At 32.3% G+C, this 16464-nt stretch overlaps 1 protein-coding gene across 1 annotated transcript in view; it reads left to right on the plus strand.

Moving 5' to 3' along the window:
- The window catches only part of LOC115889158 (puratrophin-1-like), a 169038-nt gene that overhangs the window by 100858 nt on the left and 51716 nt on the right, over nt 1-16464 (plus strand). Inside the window, exon 5 of the mRNA XM_030909099.1 lies at nt 7850-7967. Coding sequence (XP_030764959.1) covers nt 7850-7967 — 118 coding nt within the window. The remainder of the gene's footprint in view (nt 1-7849; nt 7968-16464) is intronic.

Raw genomic sequence — 16464 nt, forward strand, 5'->3', positions numbered from 1 at the left:
ACTACATTACATAGAACACTACTCTACATTACATAGAACACTACTGGTAACAAAACAGAGCCAACAAGGGTGGGAAACAAAATATGGGAGTAATTGAATGGATAGATAGATAGATAAATTTGCTGAGGTGGCTATTAGCCTGTTCCACTGCAACCTTTTCAGATCTACTGTGGTACTTTTCTAATCTCTTTGTTAAGTCCTATTTTCTACAAGAAGTCTAGTAACCTGGAGACTCAACCCTCCATATACTTCTTTACCAATGGCTTATAATTGCCTATTCCAGAAGTGCCTATTCTCCAGATTTACAAAATTTGCACATTCCTTTATCCGTAGCAAATGAATATCTTTATCCATCAACTTAAGACGGCTATTAAGCTTATAATGCCCCGTTAGACCCACTGCAATTTTGACAGTCTTTCTGCCTTTCTTTAACAGGTTTACCATTTAGTGGTGAACATCTTCGCCACTCTAGAGATTTGTTGGCCTTTCACTGTTACAAAATAACAAAATGAAAATATACAATTAAAAGAAAAATCTGCAAGCAATACATCATTGTAGATCCTGGTAGACTAAAACCAAATACAAATACTATCGGTGTAAACTTAACCACTAGAGAGATGTTACAGTGCTAATGGAAACTGTCGGCGTTGAAGATTTGAGACGAATTGAAATTTGCCCGAAGCGCCACAAATACTATTGTTTAATGAAAATTCTATTTTCTGTTGAACTTTCGACAAAGAAAAGTATTAAAGGAAAAAAGCTGGAACAATTCCAACAATTCCCATGCATCCATCGTCACTAAAAAGTAAAAATTATTTTTTAAACAGTCTGGTATATTTTTACAAAATTCTCACATGTCTGTCTTTCTATATCTTCAATGAGGCCGAAGTGTTCCTCCAAGAATCAATTAGTGTGGATCCGGAAATGTTAGAGACAGAGATACAGGCATAGCAAGGCTTTAATCCAAGGACTTAGTGCTAAACTAAAAAGGAACTGCTAATGCTTAGCAGAAACAAAGTGCAGATTACAACGGGTCTCTTGCCAGGAGATATGGCTATCAAGTGCTACTTGAACAAGTTCAACCTGTATCAAAGAACTCTTTGCTGCGATAGATATCCTGGAAACAGCAGAGAAAATAATATGTCACTACGAAACAATCCGGATCGCAAGCAGCACTTTCTATTTGGAAAGGCAAGACTAGAACCGGAGGAACTATGGTCCCATCCTGTTAAGGAGGTTCATACATAGAAAGAGGGAAAACACAATATTTCATAAATAGGCCGTACATAGCCCTTAATAGGTCCCTTAATAGTGAAGAAAAAGAAAGAATCAACGGTCAATTGTGTAACATAACCAACGTATTTGTTACACACCTGCATATGCTAATGCCTTAGGTAGACAAGGTCTGTTAGTATGTAACCACAACAAATTGAAAAACCCTGTAGCAATGTTAAATTTGTAATTATACCTCATTATTATACCTTAAAAGTGATGTGGAAATTGATATATTTAGTAAAAATATTTGTTTAAAATAATCTATATCCAACAGAGGAAAACCCTGACATTTTGAAATTGTACCTCAAATAAAAAGAATTGCACATTAAGTAATTACACGCTCACGGGAATTTCTGAAATAGAATTTAAAGAGCATATTTATGTATCTTTTGTATCCTAATCACCTCCTAATAAAGAGCTTTCGATCAGTTCATATTATAAGACGTGATAAAATAGTTGAACTATGGTTTCATGAGAAAACACCACATAGCACAGTCTAAGGATTGATGCATGCCAGTGTTAACTAATAGAGACCATATGAGTCTCGAAGACACAAAACTCAAATTAGAAATATTATCGCCAGATTTACATCCCTCAATATTCAACAGAGGCAAAAGGACCGGGGGTGGGGGGGGATAACCTGTTGATTGGGAACCGCCGATACATCGCTACTTTAAAATTTTGAAAAGCTTCTTTTAAGATCAAAATGGTTAAAAATAAAGCCTAAACCTGTTAATATTCGGTGTCTAAACTATCATTTCAGATTAAACGGCGAGTTCTAAATAATGTTGCCGATTCTAAACAATAGTATACTATTTTATTAGGATTAAAAATTATACTTTTTGTGTCGAGGCGGTATGTTTGACACTACAGGCGAAGAACAAAAAGTATTTTTTAAACCGAATAGAACATGCTATTTTTTGTCAAATGTTCATAAATAATTTCTTAAACAATTTCCAACGCTGCAAATAATATAAAAATATTTAAAAGTAATACCCTGTTATCTCCATAAATAAAACATATTTTCTCTTTACCGTTTTTCATATAAGTCCAAAATAATCGAATTACTTTTCTTTGTAATTTTTTTCCTTTGAAAAATTTTCTTTGAAACCCCAACCCAAACCAAAGAAAATGTTTTTTTGCTTAAATTTTGAGAACCGCGGGATCTTTTCTGGGTTTTCTTTCCTGTAAATTGCCATGTTATCAAGAAATTATGTTATTATTATCAAGAAATTATGTTATTATTATCAAGAAATTATGTTATTATTATCAAAAATTATGTTATTATTATCAAGAAATTATGTTATTAATATCAAGAAATTATGTTATTAACTTATTTAAGGCTCACCCTGTATATCGAGAAATTATGAACACTCGTTGAATTACTAACTTATGTCAGTTTAATAATATATTTTCGTACTTTTGTCTTAGGCGTAAAAATTGTGTAGTTTTATAACAATCTAATTAAATTCGGATGAAAGAAATATTGTTGGTTGCTGTAGATAATTTTCTCAGGGAAAATACCTAAATAAAAAGAACTTTTTAGGTAAAAAAAAAGTGAAAAGGATAATTTGTTCCAAAAAGGACTATCCTTTTCAAATAAGGACAGGTGGCAACCCTAAACGCCGCGCCGCGTCCCGTGTTGGTTATTAGATGAATTCGGTAATTCGCATCTCGCAAACCGATTGAATTGGCGCCGCAGCGGTCCAAATTCGTTAAAAAATCGTTTAAAAAATCAACTTTGATTAGGTTACCTAACTAATTTAAATATGAACATTTAGTATAACCACAATTTTCTATTAAGTACAATAACTATATGTTTTAGAAACTGAATTTTTGAAAAAGCTCGAAAAAAAACTGCGAGTATTGATTCCTGAACAATTTCTAAGATGTACCTAAAAATTTGTACGGAACCCTCGTTTGGCGGGAAAATAAATATAGAGTGATATATATTTTTGAAAAGCTCAGAGGCAAGCCATATCATATAGTTTATAAATATACAGGGTGTTCCATATGAGAAAAACATAACTTTAGTTCAATTCTTCAAAAATAATATTTTCATTGAATATCAGACTACGCCACTGTATTCTTCTTAAAATGGTCTACAATAAACAAAATTTTTAAAAAGAACCTCTAGCTCAGAAACAAAGATGTCTAAGTATGGAAATTTTGTTTACAACATCTTTCGTTTGACAAAAAAGTGGGACAGATTTGTGCAAACCGCATCCTTCTACTGCACTAATAACGCAGATACCGTATGATTTCAACTAAAATGGGACACCCTGTACATCATTCTTCCGCAATTTTTACAGTATTCGTTTCGAAATTCTGAATTTCTCAGCAATAGTTGATTTACCGGACCGGATATTTCCAAAATATCTATCTATTATTAATCTACGAGGAACCACCAGTAATCTTGAAGTTTTTCTACAATTAATTATTGAATAAATTATACTGAACCCAGATAATATCGTGACCATGCTCTAAAATCTTCGTATCTAAATCGTATTTCGTGAGTTCTTACTTAAAGATAATGCTTAAATAAACATTTATGGACATACGGAAGCGACAGTTTATTACCCACAGCAGCTGATTTTTATGTAACACATACTTGACTCGCGTTTCGCGTACTTGTCAGGTAAACGGGACAGATTTTCGTTGATTGTTCGAACTGATTTTGATTTATTACTCCGAGAAAATGTCAAATAAATGTCAGAAAAGGCTTTAATAGATTAGGATCCTGTCGAAAACGTGACGATGAAAGTTCGGTTCAAATAAGGAAAAGCCCATTAAAGGCGATAATTTTATGTAAAAAGATTTTCGATACTTTTATTAGATTATTTATATACCAAAGACAGCAGGATCTGTATCTAAATTAAATCCAAAAATGCATTGATACACACTGTATCTCTTACCGTTTCCGAGAGATACCAATAGTGAGATTCGAATTTGAAACCACCAGTATACAACGTAAAAATTGTATGTCTTCATTATGAAGTAAAAAAGTTTCTTAATACTGACGGTAAATTTACTCTACTGCTACTCGACGTGTCAATGCGTATATAATTTAATAATTTATCGGAAATAATTAGCATATTTAAAAAACGTAATTTACATAAAGATGGTGCCCATAAATCAATTGCTACTTATCATTAACTCTCCAACACAATGCAGCATTAGTAATAAATTAGAAATTGCTATAAATAATAAACAGCCGCGAGCGTCGGCACTTGTTCGCCATTGTAAGAGGCCATTTATATGCTTAAAGTATTAATACAATAAAGAGTTGTTCAGCTTTAAAATAATAAGTATCTTCGTAGCAAAAAAATGTTTTCAATAATTCACGTAGTTTTTCGTAGTAGTAATTCACAACTGCTTTCCCTACAAACTTTTAAATTTTCATGTATTTTAAAAAATATTCATATATTAATATATTATAGTAATATATCTTATCTACAATCTTTTTTAGTGTTTCAGTTACGTTATGAGATTCATAACACAACTAGTTTTTATAATGATGAAAAACAACATTATAAATATTAATAACACATTTTTACATTTCTTCAAAACAATTAATTGCTGCTGATGATGATGACCATGATAATAGTGAAGGTCTAATTGAAATAGATTGGGCTGTTGATCGGTTTGGCTCGCACTCGGCTGGTAGGACTCAGATTTTCTTTTGAGGAAAGCAATGATTTGGGCATATTTACTTATATCGACGTTCTTCTTCAGGGATATTGTGGCTCGCAACATAGAATAAAATGTCCATAGACTTGATGCGCTTTATTTCCGTGCAAAATTTTCAAAATATGCTAAAATTACTTTTTCATTGCATTGATTTTTCACCTTTTTGTCATCACACCATGTCAAAAACTGGTTGTATGTTTTTTTCATATTTTGATCGCGACTTTTCCGGCAATAATGATTCCGTTGCATTGGCGTAACTACAGCGGTGCCCAGGGGTGCCCCCCCCCCCAGGTACTGCTGGGCACCCCCCAGGGAAATCTTGAATTATGACTCTTGGCTACGTATTAATTTTTATTTGCTTGTGATGTAGTAAAAATGCCGTTTTCTAGTTTTGTTTAGTTAATATTATTATGCTGTGTTCAAAAAATGTGTTAATTTTTATTTTTTTAGAAAATCTGTAGGTATTTAGGTAATCTACGGGAACAGGGTGTGATGACCAAGTCTATGAAATTTATTGATAGAAAAATTTATGTAAACGTTTTATTCAAAAAATGTGTTTTTTAAATTATTCTTAATTTTTTAAAAAACAAAAGCACCAGCCCCCCCCCCCGATGAATTGCTAATTACGCTAATGTTCCGTGGCACGTACTGCGGCAACCTCTACATCTAAAGGGAGACTTTCGGAATCGCTCATCGTAATTTTTAAAATAATTTTGCTGGGCAAAAAGTGCTTGCGTTTACTGGACAGGGCAAACTGACTTTTCAGAAAAAAAACTCTCTACTTGATAAACAACGTTTGTAACTATAGTCTGAAGCAGGTAACAATTCCCCACAATTATAATTAAAAAAATGTAACAAATATTATAGTTAAAGGTGTTAAAGGTGGGCGTCTAATAAACGACAATTAAAACTGCATATTCTTATTTACAATATACTTTCATTATTACAAAAATAAATTAATTATAAATATATAAACAGTTATTATTTACATCAACAAAACTCACCTCCTTAACAGCACTTAAAGGACATAAAGGGCCATTCACTGTCTCGTTCAAAATATTCTAATATGGTTGGCGATAAGTTTTTTGGAACTGCTATTAAGCTATCTTGTACACTTTGCACTAAAAGATGTTCGACTGCAAGGTTGTGTTACTTGGGTTACTGTAACTAACTAAAGTGTCAAAACTAATGAAAATGTCAGAAAATAAATAAATAAATATGGCAACTTGACATTTTTTACAGCAGAGCTACCACCTGAATCCCCAGAGCGAAATTTAAATTCCAGTTAGTCACACCGGCGCCGAATATGTCCATGATTGGCAACCAATAAATTTAAAAATTGTACATAGCTTTATGCAAGAAGTATATAGTATCTAAAAGTACATTTTTAGTCCTACTCTCTATCTATTACTGCGATAAACAATATTATTAAATGCACGTCTTGAATATCAGTTTTGGTTATTCATACCAAAATACATTGTTTCCTGGGTGGTATTTCTGTAAGAAATACGTATATCTTACGAATAGAATATGTACATTTCTCAGCTAAATACCTACAATTATAATCCATACGATAATTGACAAATAAGTTTAGTTTTTCAATGTAGCTATTTACAGTTATGTTTGTGATATTATTTACTTTAAGCGCATTCTACATTATTGATATTTGCTTAACGTTTCCATCTACGCGCCAGTCGTTGACGTCTACTTTTTATTTTCCTTCCTGCTTGAAGATACATTGTTATAATGTATATTCCTTCAAATATTATACAGGGTGTCCCACAATTAGTGCGACAAACTGAAAGGGGTTATAGAGGGCATCCAAACAAGTCATTTGAGTATAGGAACCCATGTCCGGTATTATTAAAATGAGCGGAAGGAACTTGACTGGACGTGCACTAAGGTACCAACACGGACTGCACGACCTACTATCAACAGCGAACAGGCGTGTCCATTTGTCTCTCCAACAGAATGGACGGCACTTTGAGCAGTTTTTGTAAATGTTTTGAATAAATAATGCAACTTGAAATTTACGTTTCACTCCACCTCCTGCCAAAACGGCACATTTCCGGACGTTCCTATACTCAAATTACTTGTTTTGATGCCCTCTACTACAACCCCTTTCAGTTTGTCGCACTAGTTGTGGGACACACTGTATAAAAATGAAGTGTATTTTTAAAATACTTTTATTATTTAAAAAAATCCTATAAAGCCGCCTATAGTTCCTATTGCCTAGGCCGCGGCCGTACCGATTTGCACACAACTTAAAAATTATCGAATTTATGAACTGGGTAGTTGCGATAAATGCGAATATTTAGTTTCATTTCTTCCACATCGTATACATTTTTTCAGATTTTTATTAGCATTATTTAAACAGAAACTTTACAAATCGTACAATTCAGGAAACCCGTTACCGAATCATCCCACTAGGTTTTCTATTATTTCAAAATGCTCTAGTTTTGGTTTGAGGAACAAATACACATCTCAATTACATTCCCTCAAGCCATAAAAACCATTTACTATTGCCATTGAAATATTAGAGCATAGGTACACAGTTTTTTTGATAGGTATTAGTTCTTCAAGCACCCATGCTACTGGAAATAGGTCCTAGGTATTACTAGGTGTCTTGTTCGACTTACTAAATGTACTGCAAGGTGTCGCGCCAATGCAATTTTAAACCATCTGCATATATTTAATAGGTACGATTTAGGAGCCAGTACAGTATAAGCGACTTTCCCCTAATTTAAGATTTTTGATAATCGAATTCCTAAATAGGAATTCTACACAGTAACAAAATTTCACATTATTAACTTAATATTCAGAACATTAAATATTACAATACTGACTATCTTTCATTGTTCTTAATATTATTTTATTGTTACAGGGACCCATGACAACGACAAACGACCAATAATTCTCTGCTATGCGGAATGTATATCAAGGGCAGCTTTAAACAAATATGAAATAGCCAAATTATTGTTGTATTATACATCAATACCCACGTAAGTATTAAAATAGTCAAAACAAATATGTAATGTAATTATAATCACACATTGAATAAATAAACAATAAAAAAACGTATAATCAAGAAAGTAACATCGCAGAAAAAGTTATTTATCGCGATCGCAAGGGATCTTTAACATGGCTGACTTGAAGTTCATTTGTTCGTCTTGTTTTACGTGGAGTCAATCGATGTTGATTGTTAACAAAATTGATTTTTGACAAAATAACTTATTTATTATTCTAACAAAAATAAGTAAGATAATGAAAACATTTATAAAAAACTACAAATATGCTACAGAATCAACAATCAACCAAGTCAACTTGCAATGACTTAGTTAATTTTGTCAATATATTTTTTTTAAATATACGCTCTGTATATTATTACATTTTTGGCTTCTTTTCAGATCAATTTAATAATCCTAAGATATGAGTAAATATATTTCGATAGTTATTGACAAATAAATAAAAAAATATATTTTTTTTAGCCTTTCTTAAAACAATTATTAAAAATTATCAAGATGTATCCTGAAATCAAAACCATATTAGGTGTTTAGTTTAGATGGTCTCTACTTGCTTTGCTATAAATGTTGTAATTTTAAGTCATACAGGATGTTCAAAATTCTATGCCCAGCTTTATAAAATATAAAATAAATTTTCTTCCTTTTTTAAATGGAACATTCTGTATATATTATTTTTTTAATAGATGGAGAATTAAAAAACATTTTTTGAGTATTACAAAATTTTTAACGGTTTCTCAGATATTTGCGGTTTTATATTTCATATCGAATTTTATAAAAATAAAATAATAAATAAAACAATAACGCGAGTATCTGCGAAACCGATAAAAGTTTTGAAATACTGAAATAAAACAAAAAATGTCCAATTTTTAATTCTTCGTCTAATAAAAAATAATATGTATCGTGAAAAAATTGATACATTTAAAAATACGATGAAAATTTGTTTTTAATATTGTAGAAAGTGTGGCATAGAAATTTGAACACCCTGTATGATTTAAGATTACGATATTTATAGCATAATAAGTATAGAACATCATCAAGTTAATATCTAATATAGTTTTGATTTCAGGACAGTTGTATTAGTAATAATTTTTTGAAGAAAGGTTGAAAAATGTATATATATATATATTCTATTTATTTATTAATATCTCTTTAACTATCGAAATACAGGGTGGTCCGAACTGTATTCCTGAAACTTTGGCAGTTTATATATTCTGCAGCTAAAAGTAAGTAAAAAAGTTCCTATAAATGTATGTCCTAAAATGCTTAGTTTTGAAGACATTGTTATTTCGATTTTTTTCAAATAATTTCTGAAGTAATGTCAATATTTGGATGAAAATTGGTATCTGGGAGTTTTTTGACATGAGAAATTTAATTTAGATGTCAATATGACTCCTATACTTGTAGAGGGCACCACCTACATAAATATATTTTAACTTGTTTGAAGCGTAATAAATTTTCGTCCGTATCTGTATAAAACTCCTGAGTAAAAAAATATACATTTGCAACGTTTTTTACGTAAAAAAGATCTTTTGGTAAAAATCGCCACGAGTAGATTCTCGAGATATTTGGAACAAAATTATCAATACCTGTCCATCATTGACATAAATTAAACATGTTGACTAAATAGTTATTAGACTGAAATCATAAATTTGAAATGATTTTATGTCAAAAGTTCAACAGAAACTGTTTTATCATCATTTTTTCCAAGAAAAATTTATGATGAATTTAAAAAAATAAAAAGTTTCCAAATTTATCATTTCAGTAAAATAACTACATGTTTATTTTTTGTCAATAATGACATGTATTCGATGTATCGTAGCGATTTTTAACAAGAGACATTTTTTTATGTAAAAAATCACGAAAACATATATTTTTTCACTCAGTAATTTTATACAGGTATGAACGAAAAATTATTACTCTTCAAAACAGTTAAAACACATGTAGGAGGCACCTCCTACAAATAGGAGTCATATTGACATCAAAATCAAATTTCTCATGTCAAAAACTCCCAGACACCAATTTTCATCCAAATATTGACGTTACTTCAGAAATTGTTTTAAAAAAATTTAAACAAAAATCAAAATTCTACACCCTGTATCTCCGAAACTAAGCATTTTAGAACATACATTTATACGATTTTTTATTTTTATCTGCAGAATTTGCTGCCAAAGTTTATTCATACCTTACGGTTATCTAAATTGATCTAAAATGAATGTAGAATATCGAATGTTTAGGGGAGTTTATCACCGCGACCTTACAGATGCATTGCGAGGTCCCTTTTCTTGAGTTATAACTCACCATACAGTCTCAGGGCTTTATCAAAAGCCAGTGTCTGAGACGGCTCTACAGAGGCCAACTCTCCATCCTCGACATCAGCCGAACCAAGTTCATGGCACGAACGGTCGTCATCTGAAAGGAAGCCAAACATGCAATAATATTCAGGGTGTTTTTTTTTGAGAAACATGGTAGTACATACTTTAGATTTGCACTTTTTTATAGGAGTTACAGATGCCCGACGCATGATTGCCGGACCCTGTATATTTTTTTTTATTAGTCATATACTAGAAATATTTTCAAAAAAAATCATTAAGTGATTTCTGTTTGTCGTTGATGTGTAAAACCAAAAATTTCTCACTGAACTAATATGTAAGAAAGAGAAATGAAAAATTGAAAGTAAAATCATAAAAAGAAACCACTTGCTACAATGTTTTTCCTCGCCAAAATTATGTTATAATTACTATATGGCCACTCAGGTCGAATAACTTGCATTTTTTGTGCCTATTTTTTAATCAATCATCTCCAAGCCATATCAAGCTACGGTTCAAGAACGAGAAAATCATCGCCCGGTCTCGAGAAAATATAATTCGTGCACGATTTTCTATTAAGTCCGATTCAAAAATATACCAAATGCGCAATTAAAATGACGTGGAGTCGTTAAGAAAATGAAAAATGGGAAAATTAAATCGAGAAAGTAAAAGTTTGAATTGAATTTTAAGTATGTTAATGTTTAAGTTTTAATGAAAAGGAGAAACAAAAAGATTGTTAAAAATTTAGATGTTTATTTTGAATGTTTGCTTATAAAAATGAGAATTTAATTTTAATATTAAAAAAATGCTGAGCATTTCGCCACTGGAGCAGAAATTTAAAAAAATAATATTAGAAATAATACAATTCGTTCTTTAATTTGACACATTTTGAAATTTTTCCAAAAAAAATCCTATATAGGTATTTCGCCACTGCGCTGCAAGAAAATCTACAAAATAATTATTTTGTAAACACTTCTGCGTTAAATCCAAACGGACACTACTTGTCGGTTATACGGACACTACATGTTTACAGTTATACAAATTTGCCTAACAAAGAAAAAAAATGCTTAACGTTTCGGAAAGTTTATCTCTTTCCGTCGTCGGAAGCAAAAGATATACAAAGAATAAAGAAAAAAACTATCTAAAATATTTAAATTCAACTATTCGAGATCACTTTAGTTTTTTAAAACAGGTACGTCTACAAGAAACCGTTGACGTTCTGTTAAAATGAAAGAGAACGGAATAATTAATGTGGACGGAAAGAAACAAACTTTCTGAAACGTCAAGCATTTTATTCTTTGTTAGGCAAATTTGTATAACTGTAAACATAACTTCTGACAAGTAGTTTCCGTTTGGATTTAACGCAGAAGTGTTTACAAAAAATAACTATTTTATTCTGTAGATTTTCTTGCAGTGCAGTGGCGAAATACCCATATAGGATTTGATCCACCATATTGAATCCGCCACAAGTAATTTCTCTTGTAAGGGACCTCTATTTTCCCCTTGTATCTTTTTATTTGTCTAATAAAAAAATAAATACTAAGTTTATTAGAGCACCGACCTGGGGATCCACGATATGGACAACCTGCTGGCATTTTCAATGCACAACACCTAAGTTGGGTTGACTGCACCCAACTTCTTCACGGGTGCACAATGCGTGGTTGTAGTATAAAGGCTCAGTAATTTTATGAGGGAGAGTGGGTAGATTTATGGTTTTGAGGTGGTTGAAAAGTTCAATTGCCTCGGATTCCTCATAACAAAGAAGGGGAGGCTATGACGAAAAAATTACTTCGGGCGCATTTTGAGAAGAACAGATAGACTGGAAAAATGATAATCGAAGGGAAGATTAATGGCAAGCCACCAAGAGGAAGGTCTCGGACGGGCTGGGTGGACCAAACCAAAAAAATTATTGGTCACGGTCTGCAAGAGGCTTCTCTAGCCGCTCAAGATAGAGAAAGATGGAGAACAACGATCCGCGCAATTGAGACATGATGTCACCATACTCACGATTTCGAGAGTTAACGGACGAAAATAAGAAGTATTAGGAATGAGATTATGTAGTTTACAACTCATAACGGTCCAGTGGTAATTGGATCCATCTAACGAAACGTTGTGTAAGTCAAAATAAATAAACACAATGAAAATTTGCAATTATTTAAGTTTGTACTATCTCGATCCACACTTCAAAGAGGTACAAAGCTTACAATATTTCCCAATATCTATGTTTTTGTAATCTAATCTCTTAAATTATCTTTTAAGATCCGGTTCTGAGCTCATGCCTGAAATTGTATTTCTTCATGTTTCAAAATTTCGATAACATAAACATCTTCATTTGTACACATCGGTATTTGTTCTTCTCTGAATTCCTTAAATTACGAGAGAATTAAATGGTTCCATCACGTCTCAAACGTATCGGTTCTTGAAAAAGCTAACTGCGAGAGTATTGAAGTCATGGTTACAAAATCCCGACTAAGATGGGCTGGTCACGTATGCAGAATGCAAGAAAACCGCATACCAAAATCACTGCTTTACGGTGAGCTTGTAGACGGTAAGAAGAGGCCAGGTGGACAACTCAAAAGGTACAAGGACATTTTCCACGAAAACTTAAAGGGAATTAATGTGCAGAATGAGTGGGAAGTAGCAGCTCACAATAGAACTCAATTGAGAAGAATTGTAAACTCAATTAACAGCGAGAACCAAAAAGTTAAGAGGCAACAAAGTAATGAGATTTTTGAATGTCCGGAGTGCGGTAGACAAATAACATCACGTATTGGGCTTTTCAGTCACAGAAAAGCTCATGAAAGAATACGCCTTGCGTGACCATCTTCTGATGCGTGTCAAATACTCGTCAGCGAGTAATGGCAGTATGTATGTATGTATTATATGTATGTAAATTACGAGAAAGGACTTTTTCGTAATGATTTCTAGACTTCGCAGCGAATAAATGGGTAGTTACTTCTTAAGCTTCTGCAAAAATTGCTGCAGGAACACCATTATCATCTTCTTGTATTTTTAAGTTGTTTTAAACAACCTTTGCAAATTCTTATGACACTAGCTTCCAATTTTACTTTTATCAAGTTTTTGTTTGTATCCATACGAAACAACAAACAATTTAATTCAATTTTTAAAAACAATGATTATCTCTATCAAATTTTTATAATTTTAAGTAAATATATACATGTGATTTGGTCAAAACGTTGTATTGCACTCGAGTTTTAGTTGCTTTTTTTCACAAATTAAATGCCTGAACTAGGTTCTTGAATTTAAATATTTTTGCGTGGATAAAAAAATAAAGCTCCATAAAACACTTATAAAGGGTGAGAATCAAATAAGTTCAAATATTTTCAGGGCTGGTAGATCTAGAAAAAAAATCATATTTTCTCTTCACCGTTTTTCAAGTAAGTCCAAAATACCCGAGATATTTTACATTGAAGATTTAAAAAAAAAATGTTTTTTTGCGTAAAGATATGATGTATGTTTTTTAACTAAAAATTTAAAAAAATTCGAAATTTTTATTTTTTTCGCGAAAAAAAACATCATACACGTGTTTCTGGGATCTAAATACACTATCCCTAAAAATATTTGCATTTATTTAAGACTCACCTTGTATAATAAATAATATAAAATCTATTATATAAAAAACAAAAATATTTGCTTATAATTGCGATAACTGTCATTGTAGGTAGTCAAGTAGTATTTTGCTAAACAGACTTTTGTAATATTAATTATTATATTTAACAAATTTATTATTATTATTATATTCTTTTATTTTTAACTAATGTTCAAAAACATATTTCTACAATAATCTGTTCATTTTTCCTCTACAAGGAATTATTTTTTTTCTATTTTCTATATATATTTTTTTAATATTTTCTGATACAACTTGCCAGTTCTCTGTTAGTGACATGTCTAATCAATCACATTCAGCTGAAATAATTCCAAGACAGAACGATTGATATAAAAGAAAAAGAAATAAATATACTAGAGCTGCTGTCAATTACCGACCATGACTATTCATTATAATAATTATTTTAGTTGCTAATTGAAAACTGAACTCCCTGTAATTTAATTAACTCGCACCATTAACTCCTAATTAAGGTGTCTCAATTCCAGGCTCCTACTTTGTAAGATAATTTTATTAAGAGAATGTTATGTTAATAAGTGTTTATACTCGTATTCAGTGATAAAAACTAGTCTATGCGTGTATTTTATTTATATAAAAAAATTTTAGACTTTGAAAATGATAAATACTGTCGAAACGTCAGTGAAATAAATGGTTTAAATAAGATTATAACAATTTTTTGAACTACCCCGTCCTCAAGCCAAGAAACTTTCGCGGCAAAAATATATAGGTGATTAGAAATAGAGCCTAAACCGGGACTTACACTGTGTCACTTTGGATGTACATCACTCAGAGTGAAATCATGCAGTGTAATCATCCCTTTTTATATATTTTATCCAAAACTTTGTTTCACATCCCTCGCACTGCCACAGTCACCTATGTCGTGTCAGTGAAAAGGTGCAAGGACAACTTTACGCACAAAGACATTGGTGTGAAGGTCAACTTTTCCAGGTTAATATCGCTGAGGAACCAGGTAGTAGTTTTAAGTTGTTTCTTTCTAGAAGAAATGCATAGACTATATTGACAAATAATAATAAATTTAAATAATAAGAGTAAAGTGATGAATTATTTCTATAGAAAAATTAGATTTTTCTATAGAAATAATTCATCACTAATAAGTTTAATATTTATAATAAGTTTAAAACAAATTAAAATTAAACCCTACCAATAATAAATATAAAAGACTTCGACAACTATTCGGAAATAAAAATTAAATACCGGCTGTTTATAATTTTTACTGAGCCATCACCACCGCCTTCATGGATGAGTCAGCGGATCGTGGAACGATTCTTTCATCAAAGGTTGGACGGACACAGAAAGCGCAAAACAGTTTTAGTCAAATACCTATTTGACAAAAACTGTTTTAATGTGATGCCCAAATGAAAATTAGATGGGCTAACGCACACTTATCGGCTTACGCACTCTTACCAAGAATCTACAACTTTGAGAAACACCTCACTGTAGTATTGAGTAATAAAAAGGATTGGAAGGGATAAACGTTTGCTGAACATGTAAAAGACCATACCATAACGTGGTATACTGATGCTTCCAAAACCAAAGCATGGACAGGGTTAGAAGAATTTGGGCCAAAAACTAAATATTTCAAATCAATAGGCACCTGCCCCAGCATCTATCAGGAACTATCGAAAACAGAAAAGAACCATCTTATCCGATAATCAAGCAGCACTAAACGATCAACTCAGTAACCATTAATTCGAAGTTGGTCAAAGAATGCCTAGAGAAGCTGAACCAATGAGGCAAAGAAAATAAAGTCCCCCTACTGTGGGTGCCCGCTCACCAGGGATAGAAGGCAGTGAAAAAGCAAATGATTTAGCTAGAAGAGGAGGGAACACTCCACTACCTGGATCAGAACCTTTCTGTTTTTCAAGCGGAAACCAACTAAAAGCGGAACTGAAGAACCTGGAAGAATCCATCCGTAACCTGGAATGGGAGACCTCGAATGGTCTAAGACACCCGAAAAAGTTCTTCAGAACTTACGATCGAGGATATTCCTTGATTTAAGCATAAACAATCTTCAGATTGTCACGGGGTTTCTAACAGGACACTGTCTCCTCAACGAACACCTCAGTAGGCTGAAGCTGAGAAACAACTGCGAATGCAGATTCTGTTGGGAAAATGGGGAAACACCAGAACACCTTATCAGTGAGTGCGCCGAGACGACGACCGTTCGTGCCATGAACTTTGGTACGGCTGATGTCGAGGATGGAGCTCTCCTCTGTGGAGCCTCTCAGATACTGGCTTTTGTTAAAGACCTGCGACTTTATGAGGAGTTATAACTCGTTATAACTCAAGAAAGGGGAACACACGATAAATCTGTAAGGTCGCGATGATTAACTCCCCTCCTAAACATTCTACATTCTACACTTAGTAGCTGCGATATTTAAGATAGGTTTAGGCTCATTTAGTCACAGTCAGACTGATCGACGTCGATCGAAGGTTCGTCGTTTTATGTTAGAACATTTTTAGTTGCTGTATATGTATCCGATTCTGTAACCGTGCATATTTAAACGTAAATATAACATTTCTC

This window comes from Sitophilus oryzae, unplaced genomic scaffold, assembly GCF_002938485.1.
Source record: "Sitophilus oryzae breed Bouriz unplaced genomic scaffold, Soryzae_2.0 scaffold_811_pilon_pilon, whole genome shotgun sequence".
In the NCBI taxonomy this organism is placed as follows: Eukaryota; Metazoa; Arthropoda; class Insecta; order Coleoptera; family Curculionidae; genus Sitophilus; species Sitophilus oryzae.